Here is a 20,228-nt window from a genome sequence, read left to right as displayed (position 1 = left end):
TTCATTGGCCTAAATATCCATGTTCGCACGCTGAGGTTTTACCAAGAAAGGGATTTGAGTCATCAAAGGAACTAACGCCACGTGGTGGAGGAAAGGTGTTACCTGATATGGATATGATACAGATTTTACAGTGGAAGAGCTGACTGAAGGTAGTTCCCAGTCCCCAATCACACACACACACACACACACACACACACACACACACACACACACACACACACACACACACATGCTGAGGGGGGAAACGTGCTGCAACAGGAAAGATCTGAGTGAACATAGCAGCTCACACACTGAGCCTGTGAATGAAGCACTGCGGCGTTGTGGCTTCACTTCGGCTGCTTGTGTCAGGCTGGTGAAGCTGCAGGATTCTAAACGCGTGTACAGTCACACGGAAAAGATCTTCAGTGATTCTCGGGCTAAAAATAAAACTCCACAGCAAACAGTCGTTTAGGTGTAGATGGCATAAAAGCGGTTCACGTGAACAGCCGTCTCATTTTAAATCCTCTCCCCTGCAGAATGTGGTGCAGTTTAAGTGGATTAAAGATGAAAACATGCAGCATCTAAAGAAGGTTGTAGACCAGAAGAAGGTTAACTGATCCTTCCACAGCATGGATTATCTCTATGGGTAAAAACTGGACAATGAGGTCCACGGTCCTGCATAATTGGATAAAATCACCTTTTTAAGTATTACAGATGCTTGTTTATTTGAATCAAGTATGATGGAACAAGGAAACCTCTAAACTATGCAGGGTAGTGGCTTTCACGACCAGGATAGGCTTAGCCTTGCTAACATCTCAATCAATCAATCAATCAACTTTATTTATATAGCACTTAATTATACAATACATGCAACTCAAAGTGCTTAACAAAGTAAAAAGGCCCCACATAAGTAAGTAAGTACAACTTTATTTATATAGCACTTTTCACAGATAAAATCACAAAGTGCTTCACAACATACATAAAAAGGCAAAACGGGACAGGAGCACAAGGTCAACTTACATAAAAGCTTGTCTAAATAAAGTGTCTTCAGCTGCTTTTTAAAAGACTCAACAGAGTCGGCCACATGAAGAAACAAGGGCATGGCGTTCCAAAGTATGGGAGCTACAGCTTGAAAGGACAGGTTCCCTCTAGTTTTAAATATGGTCTTAGGGACCTTCAGTAGGTTTGACCCGAGGACCGTAGAGTGCGGCCAGAAGAGTGAGGGATTAAAAGGTCTGATAAATATTGTGGAGCTTGTCCATTAAGAGCTCTAAAAGTCTAAAAAAAATTTTAAAATCAATTCTAAACTTGACCAGTAGCCAATGTAAAGAAGATAAAACCAGTGTTGTGTGAGCCCTTCTACTGGTTCCTGTTAAAAGCCTTGCTGCAGCGTTCTGGACCAACTGGAGACGACTGACATTTGATTTGTTAAAACAAGTAAAGATAGAATTACAATAATCTAAATGAGAAGAAATAAAAGCATGAATAATCATCTCCAAGTCCAATTTTGAAGTAAAAGCTCTCAATTTGGAAATGTTTCGCAAATGATAAAAGCAGTTTTTTACTAAATGTTTTGAGTGGCAGCTCAAAGACATGGATTGGTCAAAAAGAACACCAAGGTTTCTGAGACTGGTCTGGACTGAGGAGCTTGTCACGCTGCCCCCTTCACAACCCTCGACATCCTCCGGGGGAGGACCACACACCCACTCAGGCCAACCAAACTCCACTACCCAGCATTGCCAGCGCCAGTCTTCCGGTCCATGTCACCCGCCACATCTAATACATAAGGAAGTACAGCTCAACGCCAAACCACTGAGTCATCATTCTAACCAAACTGTGCTCCGAGTTCTGACCAGATCCAACCCGATCACTCAGCCCGTTCTGACCAGATCAGCCCGTGCTACTTACCCTGCCGACTCAAAGTAAGTCAGCTTGTTACCTTTTGGAGCCGCCGTGCTCTCGAGTCATTATATGGTTTGACTCCTAGAACAAACCACGTGTCAATCTGCCTGGCGTCAGTCACTCCGCGCTTGGATTTAAAAACACGCTACATCCCGAACTCTTGCTCCGGTTCAGCTCAGCTCAAGTCAGGCCTTACAGAGCTCAGGGAACCGAGGTGTTGTTTGATTAAAAGCACTTTCTGTTCAGGAGCAATGATCAGTGTTTCGGTCTTGCTTGAGTTCAACTGAAGACAGTTACTGGCTAGCCAGTCCTTAATACACTCAATGCAATCAAGTAGATCAGCTAACTTGTTAAACTCTGTGTCCTTGAAAGAGCAGTACAGTTGAATGCCGTCCGCATATAAATGGTAGGACACATTAGTAAAGCTTTTAATAATCTCCCCAAGAGGGAAATATATATAAAAGAAACAAAATTGGGCCAAGGACCGAGCCCTGGGGAACACCGTGAAGCAAAGATGTGACTTCAGACCTAATCTTGTTTACACATTCAGAGAATGTTCTGTTATTTAAATAGGAAGAAAACCACTTCAGAACCATACCAGAAAATCCTAAGTCATTGTGTAGTCGATTTAACAGAATTTTATGGTCAACCGTGTCAAAAGCTGAAGACAAATCCAATAAAACCAGTACAGTATACTGGCCAGAGTCTGCCGCCATCAGTACATCATTAGATACATTTAACAGTGCTGTTTCAGAGGAATGCATCTTGCAAAAGCCTGACTGGAACTTATATAAAACATTAATAAGGTCCAGAATAGTAGTCAGCTGCCCTGCCACCAACTTCTCCAGAACTTTAGCCAAAAAAGGTAGTTTTGAAATTGGCCTATAGTTGCCAGGTTCAGATGGGTCCAAATTGGGCTTTTTCAAAATAGGGCTTAAGGCTGCTTGTTTGAAGTAGCTTGGAACTGACCCAGTAGAAAGCGAAATGTTAAAAAGTTTGGCGATGTGTGGGCCAACAACATCCCAAACTTTCAAGAGCAGTGATGAGGGAACAGGAATGGGCAGGAAGAAGGCCTCATCTTTTCCAGAGCAGCTTTTATGTCCTCCACAGTAACAGGAATAAATGTGGACCACAAGCTATCTGAGTGACCAATGTTAGAATTTAAGACAAGGGTTGGAGTTATACTAGCCCTAATGTCATCAACTTTTTTTTTTTACAAAAAAGTTTAAAAATCTGTTGCAGTCCACAGTAGAAAATACAAGTATCATGGAAGCTGGCGGTGAAACAATTTTACTGATTGTGTCAAACAAGAATTTAGGGTTTTTCCTGTTCATGTTCACAAGGTTAGAAAAGTACGAAGATCTGGCCTGTTTAATCAACTCGTTGAGCGATGAGATCAACTCTTTTAAACGCAATCTGTGGACCTCAAGTTTTGTAGATTTACACAAACGTTCCACCTTACGGCAAGATCTCCTAACCAGCTTGATGTTTTCATTCATCCAAGGGATAGTGTTTTTAGTAAAAGATATTTGTTCCCTAACTGGGGCTACCTCGTTTAGAAGGGACAAACTGTGACTATTAAATGAGTCAATAAAATGATCAGCATCACTGTGACCATCAAAACGTTCTGACTGAAACAGATTGGAGAATTTTTCAACAGCAGTTTGACTTATAATTTGCCTTTGAGAAATTACTTTATGAGGTTTACTTTCTAATTTAAAACACAGATTAAAATACACACAGTAGTGATCAGTAAAATGAACATCCACAGCCTTCAGCTTGTCTATATTAAGGCCAAAAGAAAAAACTACATCTAAGGTGTGGTATTTCGAATGTGAAGAGCCAGACACATGCTGTTTAAAATGGAACGACTCAGTGAGATTCAGTAGCTCTGATGCTGTCTTGCAAGAAGGACTATCAATATGAATGTGCATATCTCCAAGGATTAAAACACTCTCAAGTTTAACAACTCCGGACAAGAACTCTGAAAATTCATATAAAAACATTTGTGCAGGACCAGGAGGACGATAAACTAAAACACAGTAAAATGAGTCAGTCTTCCCAACCTTAACCATTTGCAGCTCAAAGGAGTTGTAAGAGGGTTGGTTCATAAGCCGACAGGAGAAGAAGTCCCTGTAGATAACAGCGAGTATGCCACCTCGCCGCTCGGCGCGGAGTCCCAAACACAGAACAGCCAGGAGGGCACAACTTGTTTAAAAGCATGTGATCTTGCTCTCTCTGCCAAGTTTCTGTCAAACACATGCGATCCAGACGTTCTTCGTTAAACATATCTCCAAGGATGAAAGTTTTATTCGCTATGGAGCGAACGTTCAGCAGGGTGATCCTTGCTGTCTTCGCGCACTGGGCCACTGATGCGCTCTGGGCAGGTTGGCACCGCACTGGTGAGCAGGTGCCGTTCACATATTACGCCTGGTAGGGGACAGCTCGGAGGATCCTCTCACGGGATGTATGGAACGGCTACGTCAAAACGGGAAAGTCCGGTCAGAAAGCCACGATTGTGGTGCCACATGGGACAGCTGGCGCCTGCGCGGGACCACATAGTGGCACATAGACTGGCACTGGTCGGAGGCATCGCTTGCTTATTGCAAATCTGGACTCACTCCATACAGATGTTTTACCATAATGTTTTCTTAGCCTGGACTGGATTCCAGCTCTAGATCCACGCTTCCTTCTCCGTCCACGGCGGCTTGAGGGCCACAAGCATTCCAGTGCTGACGTGGCACAAACAAAAGTTGGAGAGAAAAGTTCGGCGTACCTGCCCCAGGTAACACAAGCAATCTGCATATGATCCTTAATGCGGAAAAGCGTGTGCCGATCATAATGGTATTGACTGACAGCTGAGACACAGTTTGTTGACAAACTTGATAAGGCAAAAAATATAATCAAACAGATCACCAACATGCGAGAAAGTGGTGACGAAGCACACAGAGCAGAGGCCGAGCCTAACACAGGTGCCATCATGCTCAGTTCAGAGGCCCACATTCCCACATACCCTCCCATCCCCAGAATTTTAAAAACAGTCTGACAATAAAAACCCCTTCACAACACTTTAAAACCCGAATATTCACAATAACCTGGTTCCGCAGGTCCATGTAAACACCGCCAAAAACCCGGATATGCTCATAACCGGGTTTTTAAAACCCGGTTACTACACCTTGGGTAACCCTTTTCTAACCTGAATGTTTGGTCGTGTAAATGCATATCGGGATATCCCCACCAAAGCGTGTGTTCTGCGCATGCTCTGTTCGCAAGGAATCTTGGTCATTTGAGTAGCGAGACGTCTTGTATGCGCCAGAACACCGGAAGTAAACAACAAGTTGGGAGCAACATGGCGAGTCGTGGCACAGCACCACACTTTTGGAGTGACGAGGAAACTAAAGTGCAAACAAACGCGGTCGCTATCTCTTCCGAACTGGGAAACATGTTGTTGTTTTCACGGATACCGGAACAAGAAGAACCGGAAATGACGCATATTGCATCTGGACGTAGTCCATACGTCCTGACGCTATCCCACCGTCGCATTTAAATCGGGTTAAGCAAGTTAGGGGTAACTCATTCTATTTATGCTTGTAAACGGGTTATTCTGATCAATTCAGAAACCCGAATACCGACCTTAACCCGATCATAACCCGGATATTGGCTGCATGTAAACGTAATAACACACACACACACACACACACACACACATACATGCCCCCTTCCCCATGGTAAAAAACACGATTGGCTGAGATCAGATGAGCCAGACCAGCTAAGATAAGGATAAGGAAACGCCATCAGGGGAGCCATCCACCCCGACAGCAGCAGATCCACAGCAGCAGCCAAGGCATTGACACCGGGCGCCCATGGCAGGGAGGGCAGAGACCCCCACTACCACCCAGGCACACATGGAAAGCACCCAGGCCGCCACAGCCGACCACCGCCGCCAGGGCAGAGGGCTCCCACAGAGGAAGCACTGGAAAAAGGTTAAATTAAGGTTAAAATATTAAATCTAAAGAGCTACAATGAGAATTGTAATATAAAAAGTTATATAGACATTAAAATAATGTTGATCATAAATCAAGGTTAAAACCGGTTTAAAAAACACGTATAAATAAACAATACATTAAATAAATAAAATAAATAGATAAAATAAATAAATAAACTACGCAATTAATGAATTTAGAAAGTGAGAGCATTCAGTTAAAAGCTAAGCTAAAAAGATGGGTCTTGAGCCTGTTTCTAAAAACATGAACGTTCTCTGCGGCCCTGAGGTCCCCTGGCAGCTCGTTCCAGAGGCGAGGACCGTAGTACTGGAAAGACGCCTTACCGTGAATATGTGTCCTAACTTTAGGGATGACAAGGAGACGGCTGCCAGAGGAGAGCAGAGACCGCGTGGGTTTATACGGTAAAAGCAGTTCTGGAAGATAAGAAGGCCCAAGACCATTAAGACACTTAGAAACCGTTAAAAGTATTTTGAAATCGATCCTGAAACATACGGGGAGCCAATGCAGTGAGTACAAAACTGGAGTAATGTGCTCCCACCTCCTGGTCCTGCTGCTGACTTTTGTAATAGTTGTAGACCTGAAATCCTCTTTTTAGGAAGATCAGAAAGCAGGGCATTGCAGTAGTCTATTCTACTGGTGATAAAAGCGTGCATCGGTGTCTCCGCATTGGCCCGAGAGAGAATGGGGCGGACTCTGGCGATGTTCTTTAGATGATAAAAACCTATTTTGGTGATATTTTTAATATGATGGATAAAAGTCAGCTCAGAGTCAAAGATGACACCCATGTTCTTAACTTGTGAAGATGGATTAAGAGACAGTGATTGTAATTTTGGTAAAAGCTTCTCTCTCTGGGCCTCAGGACCGATAACTAAAACTTCAGTTTTGTCCTGGTTGAGCTGGAGAAAGTTTTCTGTCATCCAGGATTTGATGTCAAAAATGCAATTAAAAAGTGTGTCCATTGGCCGTGTGTCATCAGGAGACACAGAGACAGCTGAGTATCATCAGCGTAGCTGTGGAAACTCACCTTGTGTCTCCTGATGACACTGCCAAGAGGGAGCATATAAAGGTTAAAAAGCACTGGGCCTAAAATGGAACCCTGGGGCACACCACTTGTAATCCCATGAACCCTAGAGGAACAGGTATCCAAACTCACCATAAAAGTCCTGTCTGTGATGTAGGATGTGAACCATTGGTGAACAGCACCAGAGAGGCCGATCCGTTTCAAACGAGTTAAAAGAATAGTGTGGTCTACTGTGTCAAAGGCAGCACTTAGATCCAGTAGAACCAACACAGTCACCCTCCGGGCATCATAATTTACTGTAAAATCCTTTAAAATCTTCAGAAGGGCCGTCTCGGTGCTGTGGTTCACCCTAAAACCAGACTGAAAATTTTCAAAGACATTATGGGTGTTGATAAAATCACTGAGTTGGATTAAAACAAGCTTTTCTAAAATTTTGCTTAAAAATGGTAAGTTGGATACCGGTCGATAATTGTTTAAATCATTAAAATCTAAATTGCTCTTCTTCAGCAGGGGCCTCACAACCGCCCATTTAAAAACGGCAGGAAAGACCCCCGTCTGAAGGGAGCAATTAATCATGGTTAAAACCTCATCTCTAAAAGAATCATAAAATAGTATAAAAAAAATACCTAGTGGGAATAGGGTCCAGGACTCATGTGGTGGGTCTCACTGAGGAGAAATCTTTATCAAGACTGTCAGCTTCAACCAGAACAAAACTGTTCAGTGTTTCCTCAGGTAGACACACACTCTCAGATGTGTTTAAAACCACGTTACGTTGAGAGGATAAAATGTTACATCTGATAGTGTCTACCTTCCCTCTGAAGTGGGCTGCAAACTCCTCACGGAGAACGTTTGAGGGGGTTTTCTGAGTTGAGTTTTGGTTGGAGTTGAGATTATTATTGATTGTGAAGAAAATCTCACTCTACTTGTCAGAAGGCATCATAACCCATGGTGAAGAAATGAGTTTTCACAGTTTCATAGCAGATGGGATCATTTGAAAATTGTAAAAATAATGCAATTTGTGTCCAAATGGGAAAATAAACAGAAATTACTGTGTTTAAAATTGGGACTTAAATGTGCATACAGGCATTCCGTCTAGGGTGTACCCCGCCTGTAATCCCGTAGGCTGATGGAGATAGACGCCAGCACCCCAAAACCCTGGATGGACAAGCGGGTACAGATAATGGATGAATGGATGGAAGGACTTAAAGGTGTATGATGTAAGAAGGAAGTCAAAGTCTATTTTCCAAACAGACAAGTTACTCTCTCTCTTTCTAGCTCAAGGGGATTCTAGTCAAGACGATTCATACACAGTAAGTTGGTAAGTAGATAAAGACTTTTCACTGACATATCAAGATGTTGGTAATTGAAAAAGTAACTTGCGATATTTTTAGAGCTAACTATTTGTTGGCATCATTGGCTCAACATTAACTCAACATTAGCTCATAGTCTTCTTCACCCAACATTAGAGAAAAACAAAAAGATGCTGTGGCTTTTTAGGAGTACAAGAAATAACTTCTAGGTCGCACCTGTTTACTGGCTTTGGTTCTTTAAAAAACTCTGGAGCTTTTACATTTTTCATCACAATTTGTATTTTTTCCTCATTTTAAACATATTTTTAATCTTTTTTGAAAATTTTTTATGCATATCCATCCATCCATTTTCATCCGCTTATCCAGAGTCGGGTCACGGGGGCAGTAGCCTAAGGCGAGAGGCCCAGACTTCCCTTTCCCCAGCCACTTGGGCCAGCTCCTCCGGGGGAATCCCAAGGCGTTCCCTGGCCAGGTGAGAGACATAGTCCCTCCACCGTGTCCTGGGTCTACCTTTACGTCTCTTCCCGGTTGGACGTGCCCGGAAAACCTCACCAGGGAGGCGTCCAGGAGGCATCCTGACCAGATGCCCGAGCCACCTCAACTGGCTCCTCCCGATGTGGAGGAGCAGCGGGTCTACTCCGAGCCCCTCCCGAATGACCGAGCTTCTCACCCTATCTCTAAGAGAGAGACCAGCCACTCTTTGGAGAAAACTAATTTCGGCCGCTTGTACCCGTGATCTCGTTCTTTCGGTCACTACCCAAAGCTCATGACTATAGGTGAGGGTAGGAACGTAGATCGACCGGTGAATCGAGAGCTTCGCCTTCTGACTCAGCTCTCTCTTCAATACGACAGACCGGTACAACGCCCGCATCACTGCAGATGCAGCACCAATCCGCCTATCGATCTCACGCTCCAGTTTTCCCTCACTCATGAACAAGACCCCAAGATACTTAAACTCCTCCATGGGGCAGTGGATTTCTCTGAAAAGTGTAGACGAATGACTTTCGGCTCCTGAAGACGGCAGAAAGTGTAAAATGCAGTTGTGTGCATTAGTGCAACAGATGCTTGTTTCACGAGTCAGCATAAACAAGTTACTTAAGAGCTCAGGTTTCTGTTGAGATCAAGGTGCTCATCAGAAGGATCAATGCCAATGGAATAGGTGGGGATTTCTACATTAGGTCGTTCATTATTTGTAACAATCAATTTGTCTGCAGTAGCAGCATTTAAAGTGTTCAAACACACATTTGAAATGAACTCACACTGCTGTCTGCACTTTGACCAAGTCAGCACCAAGTCACCTTCTACCACTCAGGTTATGTGAGAGCAGCTGACCCGGGATCAACGGGAAGTATCACAGCTTTCTGAGCACTAATGGTGCAGCTCAAATGTTCTTTTAGCCCGGCCATGAGATGTCACTCGATCGGGTCCACAAGGCATGGTTTCAGCAGTGGGTGGTGTCCTCCGGCTGCTGTGGCACAGCAAGCTTCTCACTAACACGCTGTGACACCGTCTGCCCTGACTCAGTGAGTCTCACTAGCTCCACCGTATCCTCCCGGAGGAGGAGGTGAGAGCGCCGATGCTCCCTGTCAGGAAACCAGAAACCACGAGGGGGAAGACGGAGGAAGACACCGCAGATGTGAGCTGGAAGCATGCTGGGATGGAAGGAAACTCTAAAGAGGTGTTTCCTGCATTTTCAGAAACAAGAGAAGAAAATCCTCAAGAATTACTTTGCTTTTACTTGGAGGCGTAGAAAAAGGGGTGCACCACGAGAGACTTTAGGGTGAAAGAGGGGGAAGCAGCAGAGCTGATTCTCTGCTAAATCCCAGGATTGGGGGGGGGTTCAATTCCTGAACCTCAAAGTAGATGTGAGTAGAGAAAATACAACAAAGAAACAAAGAGGAGCAAAGATTGGCAGCTACTGAGAAGAGCCGCCGGAGAGAGAATGAGAGGAAGGGAAAGGGGGAGGGAGATGAAGGAGGGAGGAATACATTTACCTTGACTGATGCTGCGACAAGGGGAGAAAGCTGCCCCCCCCCCACCCCACCCCCACCCCCACCCAACACTTGGAGATATTGTTGCTCCAGAACATCATGCGACATAATCTCTGCAGTGCTGTAGGGCTGCACTGAGCATTATGCATGCCCTTATGCTCAAGCACACACACACACACACACACACACACACACACACAGACACACACACACAGAGCAAACATCACATGGTTACGAGTGTGCAGGTGGGACGTGTTTGCATTTCAGAGAACATATCAATCAGCTGCAACTTCTCCACTATTTGCTGCAATAATTAGTATTTTGTTAAAGTTAAGCCAATGCCCCCCCCCCCCCCCCCCCCCCCACACACACACACACACACAAGAACCATTGAACTAAGCTGGCAAAGACGCATCAATAATGTGTAAAACATGGTGCTATGATAAGATTAGCAGAGGCAGAAGCATCAGTAGAGATGTGAACATGTGATCGTTATTAGAACAGCCCTCCACCGCCTCTTTTTTATGTTTTATTGACAATAATTCCATCGATACGCCGCCCTGCAACGAGGAAATCAATCATCCTGGGACTGCTGGGGAATTAACGCCTCACACTCTAAAGAAGTTGGGTTAAAAAGTAGACGAATCCAGCTATTTCAAATGTTATCGTCTCTGAATATGAATCGTTTGTGAATTATAACTTCTGCTGATTTCCTTTGTGTAGTAAACTGTTACTAGGGGTGACAGCATCAGCTGCCATATAGGGCAAAAATGCTCCATGAATGTAAAGTGTGTGTGTGTGTGTGTGTGTGTGTGTGTGTGTGTGTGTGTGTGTGTGTGTGTGTGTGTGTGTGTGTGTGTGTGTGTGTGTGTGTGTGTGTGTGTGTGTGTGTGTGTGTGTGTGTGTGTGTGTGTGTGTGTGCAGGAGATGGTGTTGTCTCATTTACAGCCCCAGGACGCCCACTGGTGGTGGAAGTTTAGAATTACAGCTTCTTCAGTCAGCATTTCTACAAAACAAAAGCTCAATTCAACAGTGAAAGGGTTAGAATTAACACACACAATATATTTAATTATTATTATTTCCACATCTGCTGGAGAAGGGTTGTATTTCTCTAATGATTTCATTCTTTCTTTGGTTTAAGACCTTGTAAAAACATAAAACAGGTTTTTATGGTGAAGGGTTTTTATTTCTAAATTAAATGATTAAAAAAAAAGGTGAAACCAACTCTCCCTGAATAAACACGTGTGACCACATCCTGCTGATTATTCTCATCAGTCAGTGGAAGAGTCTCACATTCAGAGCCTCTGAATTTAACACACACCACTAAAGAGCTCTCACACAGAAACTCTTCACTTCACTTCCTGGGTTTGTTTCAAAACTTTATTTAGAGGTTAAATGAAAGTAGAGATTACATATCTGTCATCAGGTTATGGAAGATAACAGATTTCACACAGCTACATGATGTTCAGGCCAGAGGGCGTGGCCTCTTTTATAACGCCAGCTCCAGTCCTGCTTCGTCACTACGGTGGCCAGGAAGGTGAAGGGCAAGCCCGTTTCCTCCCTCCATGCTATCATCTGACACACGTGGGATTCCATTGAGCTCATCCTCATCAGTGTCATGGTCATCTCCTGCATCCTGCTGTCCTCCGGCTCCGCCCACGCCACCTACATACACGCCCCCATCTGTGAAGTCCCCGCCTACTTTGGTGGTCTGAGGAGTTTCTCTGCTGGGGCTCAGGAGGAGATGAAAAGTGTGCGGCATGGCCTGGGGGTGGGGTTAGTTTAGACATTCTCTTAGATGGGCGGGGTTATAAAAGGAGAGGAAACGTCTGATTGGGTAACAAATTTAAAGAGCAAGTCACCCCCAAATCAACTTTTTTTTTTTGCTAATGAACTATATAAACGAATGTGCTGTAGACACGTGTGAATGATTTGGCACTTTAGTGCTTCTCAGTTAAAATTTAAATATTTTGCCCAAAACCTACAGTGTTGCGCCCTCATCTGCTAAAAACTCATTTGAATTTAAATCTGCCATCGCAATTCGCTAAGAGGTACCCTAGGAAGTTAGCTGGTACTTTATGATGTCACAATGCCTCTGTGAGCCCGTGTGTGTGTTTGTTAGCGGCTCTGCCCTCTCACTCTGCCAGGCAACACCTCCTTGTGGTGCATTTTTCAAACAGGAAATGGGAGTGGAGTTAGACTCGGGTAAGAGGGGACTTGCTCTTTAACCCTTTAAAATTCAAAAACTCTGGTAATGATAATATAACAATTATTAACTTTCATATTAAATTTATCCAGCAACTCTATAATAATACAAGAATAATTATACTAACTAAAAATCCCACTTGACACTTAAGTACATAAATAATCCATGAGCAGGCAGAAACCCCTTGAGAGATTTTAGACTGCAGATTGTTTTGGAAAATGCTAATCTTGCTAAAGAGATACAGCTACTACTAACTTAGAAATGTGTGTATCATACGATACAGTGGGCCAAGACATTTCTACCTTGTTTGGACTGTCTTGTCTCTCCTCAGCTCTCTGACCCAGTAGAACCAGTTCACTGAGCTGCAGGTTGGTGCTGCTGGGCGCACTGGTAGGCAGGAAGAACTCTGAACTCTAACACACAGTTACAGACATGTTTACAGTTTCTATCACTCACTGCTAAATTCAACCTTTTAACCAACTCACCTCTTGTGACAGGTCCACCTGCTCCCCCACCTGCAGGAAATGACATCATTATTTACACATTTACAGACATCTTGTGAATTGTTGTCCAGTTTGTCTGATTTTGTCTCTCTTCATGCCTGAGTAATAGCTCTTGAACCATGAACTGATTTTAATTAACTCAATTCGAGATAGCCACAGCCGACTGAACTTGAACACAAAAATGGCCAAAACCCCGTCCTCATTACAGAAATTCAGCTAAAAATTCACTCGGTAGTGGATGATACTCATCGACATCATATACTCCAATACCCAACAGATGATGTTAAATTCTGCAGTGTGGCAGTAGATAAACTCAGATGCATTTAATTAAAAAGTCTAACCTGAAACACGATAACTGTAGGATTTTAACTTATGTCAGACAACTCACCTCCTGTGACAAGTCCACCTGCCCCCCTTCCTGCAGGAAATGACATCACCATGAGCATCATACTAACAAATGTCCCCATTGAGATAAATAAACTTTCAGAATGTGTGTGTGTGTGTGTGTGTGTGTGTGTGTGTGTGTGTGTGTGTGTGTGTGTGTGTGTGTGTGTGTGTGTGTGTGTTTTACTGTGTTTTCCAGCTTTGGTTGGTCTCTCATTAGTTGGAAAGCCTGTAGAAATAGTAAGTTACAGTTTATTTACGATGTCAGCTGGTTGGTGTTTAGACCAGTTAAAGACCCAATTTGAAGCTGCAGTTTGTCTAATGTCCACTAGGGGGTGCTGTGAAGACTGGCTTTAATTGTATGGATGCAGTTAATTGAGCAGAATACATGACTCCGTGATCGGCATTTATAAATTGATGATGAATCGTGTCACCTGAGCACTCTGGCTGGAGTCAGAGGAGTCTGAGGAGGAGGAGGAAGAAGAGGATGAGGAGGAAGTCTTCTGCTGAGGTGCAACGGGAGAGGGCGTAATCTGTGTGTGATTTTAATAAAGACATAAATGAATATGTCGCTTGTTTATTGAACGGAACATTTTTGTTTCACTTAAAAAAGACATAACTTGTATAAGCAGCCTGAGGAAAATAGAGCTAGGGCTGCAAATTAAAATAGTTTTTATTCCCTTTCCCTTTTGCCGTACACCTTTTAATGATTAATGTGGAAAAATTGGCACAAAATTATCATTTATTTAAAGTTTTAGGAGGTTTATTTCCTATGTGTAGCTTAAAATAATATTAATGTTTAAAAATAAAATATTTAGTTGTAATAAATTTAAATATAAAGTTGAACTTAACACATTTATCCCTGATTTTACAGTTTTAGATTTAATGACCAACTTTGTCACCATTTAGGTTTAATAATTAATGCATTTAGACATAACTAAATATATAATATTATACCTAAGTCAAATTCTCCCCAAATTTGTAATCCATCACTCCATCCATTTTCTTCCGCTTATCCAGAGCCGGATCGCGGGGGCAGCAGCTTAAGCCGAGACACCCAGACTTCCCTCTCCCCAGCCACTTTGGCCAGCTCCTCTGGGGGAATCTCAAGGTGTTCCCTGGCCAGCCGAGGCCAGTGTGTCCTGGGTCTTCTCTTGCGTCTCCTCCCAGTTGGATGTGCCCGGAAAACTTCACAAGAAGGCATCCTGACCAGATGCCTGAGCCACCTCAACTGGCTCCTCGATGTGGAGGAGCAGCAGGTCTACTCCGAGCCCCTCCCGGATGATGAAGCTTCTCACTCTATCTCCAGCCACCCTGTGGAGAAAACTCATTTCGGCCGCTTGTATACGCGGTCTCGTTCTTTCGGTCACTACCCAAAGCTTGTGACCTAATGTGAGGGTAGGAGCGTAGATCGACCGTTAAATCTAGAGCTTCGTCTTCTGGCTCAGTTTTCTCTTCCCCACCACAGACAGGTACAACACTGCAGATGCAGCACCAACCCGCCAATCGATCTTGCGCTCCAGCTTTCCCTCCACTTGTGAACGAGCCCCCAAGACACTTGTTACATCCCCCTCTGGAGTCTGGGAGTCTTCTGAGAGGGATGTCCAAGATTTAGACAGTTCTGGTGTTGTTATATGACTAGGAGTCTGCTAAACTTAAATTACAACCACAGGGGTGACAAACTAAGAGAGGAAGCGATATTACAAATGTTCAGCTCTGGATTAACTTAAAAACATCCAAAAATGGTAAAAGGGTCAGTAAAGGAACTAAATTTACTTTGAAACAAAACTTACCCAAGCTCTAGTATAAAATAGACAAACGCCTAAAATAAAGGCCTTTAACTAAAAGGGCTCTGACCATAACAAAAGGGCTTAACTCAGTGACTCTTTTCTAAAGAGAGTAAACAACTACAAGCCACAACAGCAAAAGGAAAGAGCTCTTCTTAACAGAGCTAAAGGGCAGTATTAACTTAAACCCAACCAACCAAAGGACAATGCTCTCCTCTGAAAAAAGCTACAAACAAAATGGCCTCTCAATAGGCTTCCAATCTTAAAGTGCTCTAATCATGCAAAAGTGCCGAAGCACGTGAGCTCAAAATCTTAAAGAGGTAATTTGACGAAGTCTCAACTTTACTCAAAGAGACTAACTTTAAATAGTTTTGGTAGTGCACTGTGTTCCCCTCCTGAGGCGCCGGACGGTGGACCAGAATCTCCTCCTAGCCATGCAAAGTCTTTCTCCACGGTCACACCCATCGAAATATATACAGGTCTCACCGAACTCCTCCCATGCCCAGGTTCTTGCCTCAGCGACCACCTGAGTTCCACTTGGACGTGCCGCCATGACCCTGCGGCCACAGCTCTGATAGGCCGCTTCAACCATGGAGACACGGAACAGAGCCCATTCGAACTCTGTGCGCCACCTCCCGTGGAACGTTTTGAAAAGTGGGAATTGAAGCTCCTACTGACAGGAGCCTCTGCCAGACGTTCCCAGCAGACCCTCACGTTACGTTTGGGCCTGCCAGGTCTTACCGACATCCTCCCGCACCATCAGAGCCAACTCACCACCAGGTAGTGGTCAGTTGACAGCTCCGCCCCTCTCTTCCCCCGAGTCTCCAAGACAAGTGGCCGCAGATCAGATGAAACGACAACAAAGTTATTCATCGAGCTGCTCGATGCTCGATCATCTAAATATGTAGTTTCAAATATTAATATATGACCCTAACTCTAAATGTTAAGAAATATATATTATGTGACCAATATTTATAATATTACATTAATAGATTTAAACCTAAATATCGTCACCCTCTGAAAATAATGGCCTAAGTAATTTTTCAGGTTTTTAACCAAACACAAAAAACCGAACTAAATATTGAATATATAACATTTATTAACAATTTCATTCTAAAAGGTTATGATAACAGATGACCATTGACATATTAAAACATTTTCAGAAGCAGTCCAGCATCACTGGGACATGATTTAGGCAATATATATATATATATATATATATATATATGTAAAAATATGACATAGGCCATTATTTTAGGAAGGTGACGATATCTAGAATCACATATTCATTTTGAAATGTAAATAGGAATTATAAATATTTAGAATCTAATGTCAACAATGGAAGTTACATCTAAAGATTTAGAATAAACTAGAAATACTTTAAATTAAATCTATATATTTAGATTCAAATCTTAAACTTTAGAATATATATTTAAGAATTTAAACAAAGTTTTCAACATGCAAAATCAGACAATTAAAACCTGAAGTAGCCCTTCAAACAAAAGCAGGGTTTAATAATTAGTTCATCTGCTAAAATCATGACTGGTTAAATTAACTCACACAACCTGACATCTACTCTGCATCGGGGATCTCTTCACCTTGTCTTTTGCTGATTTTCATGTCTGGATTTAGAGCTTGGCTAAATATTTAGTTTAAAGGAAACAGGATTCAAATATTTAGATGTAACTTTATAAATTTAGAGTCTTTAGATTGGACATATTATAAAAAAAAATTTTGAATCTAAACATTTAGACAACATTGTAATTTACTGAATGCAAAAATGTACTTAGCATTTCGACTGCCACTTTTCTATATTATGACTTCATGTGACAACGTTAAAGTTTTGAGTGCACTGGTGCCCGTACAGATGTGTGCATGAGTGAGCTTTAGCTTTTATAACAAGCAGCTTGATTCTATTTCAGTTAAAAAACATGTCCTCCTGTCTCTAGTTGGATGAACTTTCTGTAGTTTCTTTTCTCTTCGATAAAACGTTTTTTTAACAGGATCGTTGCAGACAGGAGACATACTCACAGCTGTTTGGTATTGTTGCTGCAGAAGGAGCTGGACGCTGCCATGTTTTCCTGGTAACTGCACGTGCGCACGCACACACACACACACACAGGTTAGTGATCAGTCTCAGGTGTAATGAAACAATTATTTGATCAGGAAGATTCATCCTTACAGAAGCAGCCTGGTTCTGGTCCAGCAGACTAACAACGATCAGGAACATCCACATCCTGGGCCCAACTTGAAACAGTCAGTTGGTTCTGAAGATCTGGATCCGTTCTGTTTCTGGAGGGATCTGCAAGTTCTGAGTGAACTCTGCTCTTTTTCAAGTCTCTTGTTGTGTAGACGACAGGAAACCAGCATTCATCGCGTGACTTTCTGTCTCCGCCCCCCTCCTACGGAACCCGCCCATCAACAAGAATAAATTGATTTACACACAGTGACTGGGTCTGGGTTCTGTGTGTGTGTGTGTGTGTGTGTGTGTGTGTGTGTGTGTGTGTGTAGCGTTCTGACATTACCACGCAGACTGAAAGCCCATCAGAGGTTCATGTGTCATATTTGTGATGTAAACAGATGGGGGCGAACCACAGGCCAGTCTTGGATCCGTTTCAGACTTTTCCAGGAAACTAAAACAACTTAATGAATAAACTTTATTAAGGAAATCCATCCATCCATCCATCCATTTTCATCCGCCTATCCGGAGTCGGGTCACGGGGGCAGTAGCCTAAGGCGCGAGGCCCAGACTTCCCTCTCCCCAGCCACTTGGGCCAGCTCCTCCGGGGGAATCCCAAGGCGTACCCTGGCCAGGTGAGAGACATAGTCCCTCCAACGTGTCCTGGGTCTACCTTTAGGTCTCCTCCCGGTTGGACGTGCCAGGAAAACCTCACCAGGGAGGCGTCCAGGAGGCACCCTGACCAGATGCCCGAGACACCTCAACTGGCTCCTCTCGATGTGGAGGAGCAGCAGGTCTACTCCGAGCCCCTCCCGAATGACCGAGCTTCTCACCCTATCTCTAAGGGAGAGCCCAGCCACTCTTTGGAGAAAACTAATTTCGGCCGCTTGTTTCCATGATCTCGTTCTTTCTGTCACTGCCCAAAGCTCATGACCATAGGTGAGGGTAGGAACGTAGATCGACCGGTAAATCGAGAGCTTCATATTCTTATTCGGCTCTCTCTTCACCACGACAGACCGGTACAACGCCCGCATCACTGCAGATGCAGCACCAATCCGCCTATCGATCTCACGCTCCAGTTTTCCCTCATTCGTGAACAAAACCCCAAGATACTTAAACTCCTCCACTTTGGGGTGAAAAACAAATCCTGGATTAGACCTTCTAATCAAAAGTATTGGTTTTTTTCATTCAACAGTATCTGGTTGGCATGGCAACACATCTGATCTCTATTGTTGATGTATTTTCTATGGTTTATAGCACTAAAATACCCACTTTCATCAGGAGCTGGCTGTGGGTTAAAGCAGTCTAATAAACGAAAATGTGATTACAAGGTTTAAAATCTCTGAGTTAGTTTCACTTTTACTGTGCTCAAGCTACGTGAAAATACTTCACTTCTACGTGAATAAGAAAAAAAAACGAATGTGATTAACGTCACCAGTCACGTAGTTGAAGCAGGTCAGAACGCTGCCTTCACAGGCTCCAACTGAGTTCATGAACACACTTTTAAGCATTGTTTACAATGTTTGTCAGCATTTTGTTTACCAGCTGGTGTTTATAAATCTTAGTTCACAACAATGTTTGACAAATACCCATCAGTGATTAATAAAGAGCATTCGAGAAACGGCTGTTGTTCATAAAACTATCTCGTGAAACTAGGACCTCTGTTAACAGGATCAACAAGACAGAATATGTGATCTGTGTAGGTAAACTGTCTCCCTACACTGTGATCACTATACAAAATTACAGGGACCAGTTCTAAAAGGGTCCATTTGTATTGTGGTTTATAGTCTGCCAGTCCGCGCTGTAAAAATGCAAGCATCTGCAGAATTACTCATAAATGAGTCCGATTAGATGTCTAAAACATGCATTTAATCCTGTTTTTCCACGTCAGAGTTAACAAATCGAACACATCTCCATAATGAATTAAAAAACCAAGCACATCGGTGTGTTTGCAGAAAAATAAAAAGTATCTTAGTCATCCAGAGAGGCGAGCGTCCCCACATTGACCAAAGTTTATGATGGAGACCGTTTGTCAAAGTCAGACCGATGGAGCTGTGGTGAACCAACAACGCAACCAGCTCACAGTAAACACATTTCACAACCAACGGGATTTGCAGCCACACAACCACACACACAGAGGTCCATAGGATGGGATTCTGGAGGGAAAGCAACTACATACCAGATGGTCATGGTAAAGAATGGTTTATTAGTTGTGTAAAGCATTTCCATGTGTGTCTGCCCATCATCCAGAGACATGGGGCTCAGGTTAAACCAGATAGAACAGTCTGATTTCATTAAGAATTTTATGGAAAATATTCCAGTTTTCTGGTGAAGTTGTGTCACCATCACTCACAGATGTCTCCTGGTGGTCTGGAGGTAACCTGTGAACTGGTCTTTGATCTGTTTGGAGGAGCTACTGGGAAACAAAACCCACCAAACTGGTTCTACCTATTCTTTAACTGGGAGCTGAAAGAAGGACTGAGTCCAGAGTGTGTGGTGAGACGGGGTCAGCCTTTAGAGTTTCACCACAATGTGTGTGTGTGTGTGTGTTCTGTTTCTAAATCAGTGAGTTGGATGTGAAACACTGTTTATCCGCTACCAAACCACAGACAGTTTAAATCAGTTCACATAACAGGAAACTTTCATCAAACCAGACGAATTAACAACTTTTATCTGATTTCACAGTTGAGAGTCAGTTCACCGACCAGGTGAGACAATAAAAACTCCCTCATGAACACCTTTATCCTCACCTGTGTCCTGTATACGTGGGGCTGTGGGTTAACGAGAGGACACGGAAACAAGCAAGGGACACTTCATGACGCCTGGTGCATAACTGGAGTGCATTAATAAACAAACAAAAAACTGGGTGAGTACACTACCTGAAATCATGTTAAATTGATGCTAAATAATTACCAAAACGATATAATCATGAAGAAAACCATTCAACAAGACACATGCTAAC

At 43.2% G+C, this 20,228-nt stretch overlaps 1 protein-coding gene across 1 annotated transcript; it reads right to left on the bottom strand.

Moving 5' to 3' along the window:
- Positions 1 to 11,565: 11,565 nt before the first annotated feature.
- LOC107376963 (uncharacterized) lies at positions 11,566 to 17,423 on the bottom strand. Its single transcript, XM_015946305.3, has 8 exons — positions 17,270 to 17,423; positions 17,119 to 17,175; positions 13,735 to 13,833; positions 13,488 to 13,529; positions 13,305 to 13,334; positions 12,899 to 12,928; positions 12,716 to 12,826; positions 11,566 to 11,972 (listed from the first exon to the last, which is right to left on the bottom strand). The coding sequence occupies exons 1-8, from the start codon at positions 17,321 to 17,323 to the stop codon at positions 11,697 to 11,699; spliced, it is 699 nt and encodes a 232-aa protein (XP_015801791.3). The 5' UTR covers positions 17,324 to 17,423; the 3' UTR covers positions 11,566 to 11,696.
- Between the last annotated feature and the right edge of the window lie 2,805 nt (positions 17,424 to 20,228).

The sequence above is a fragment of the Nothobranchius furzeri genome, chromosome 2 (genome assembly GCF_043380555.1).
Source record: "Nothobranchius furzeri strain GRZ-AD chromosome 2, NfurGRZ-RIMD1, whole genome shotgun sequence".
NCBI classification, from domain to species: domain Eukaryota; kingdom Metazoa; phylum Chordata; class Actinopteri; order Cyprinodontiformes; family Nothobranchiidae; genus Nothobranchius; species Nothobranchius furzeri.
The sequence above is the reverse complement of the archived record's forward strand: the minus strand, read 5'-3'. Positions and strand labels throughout refer to the sequence as shown.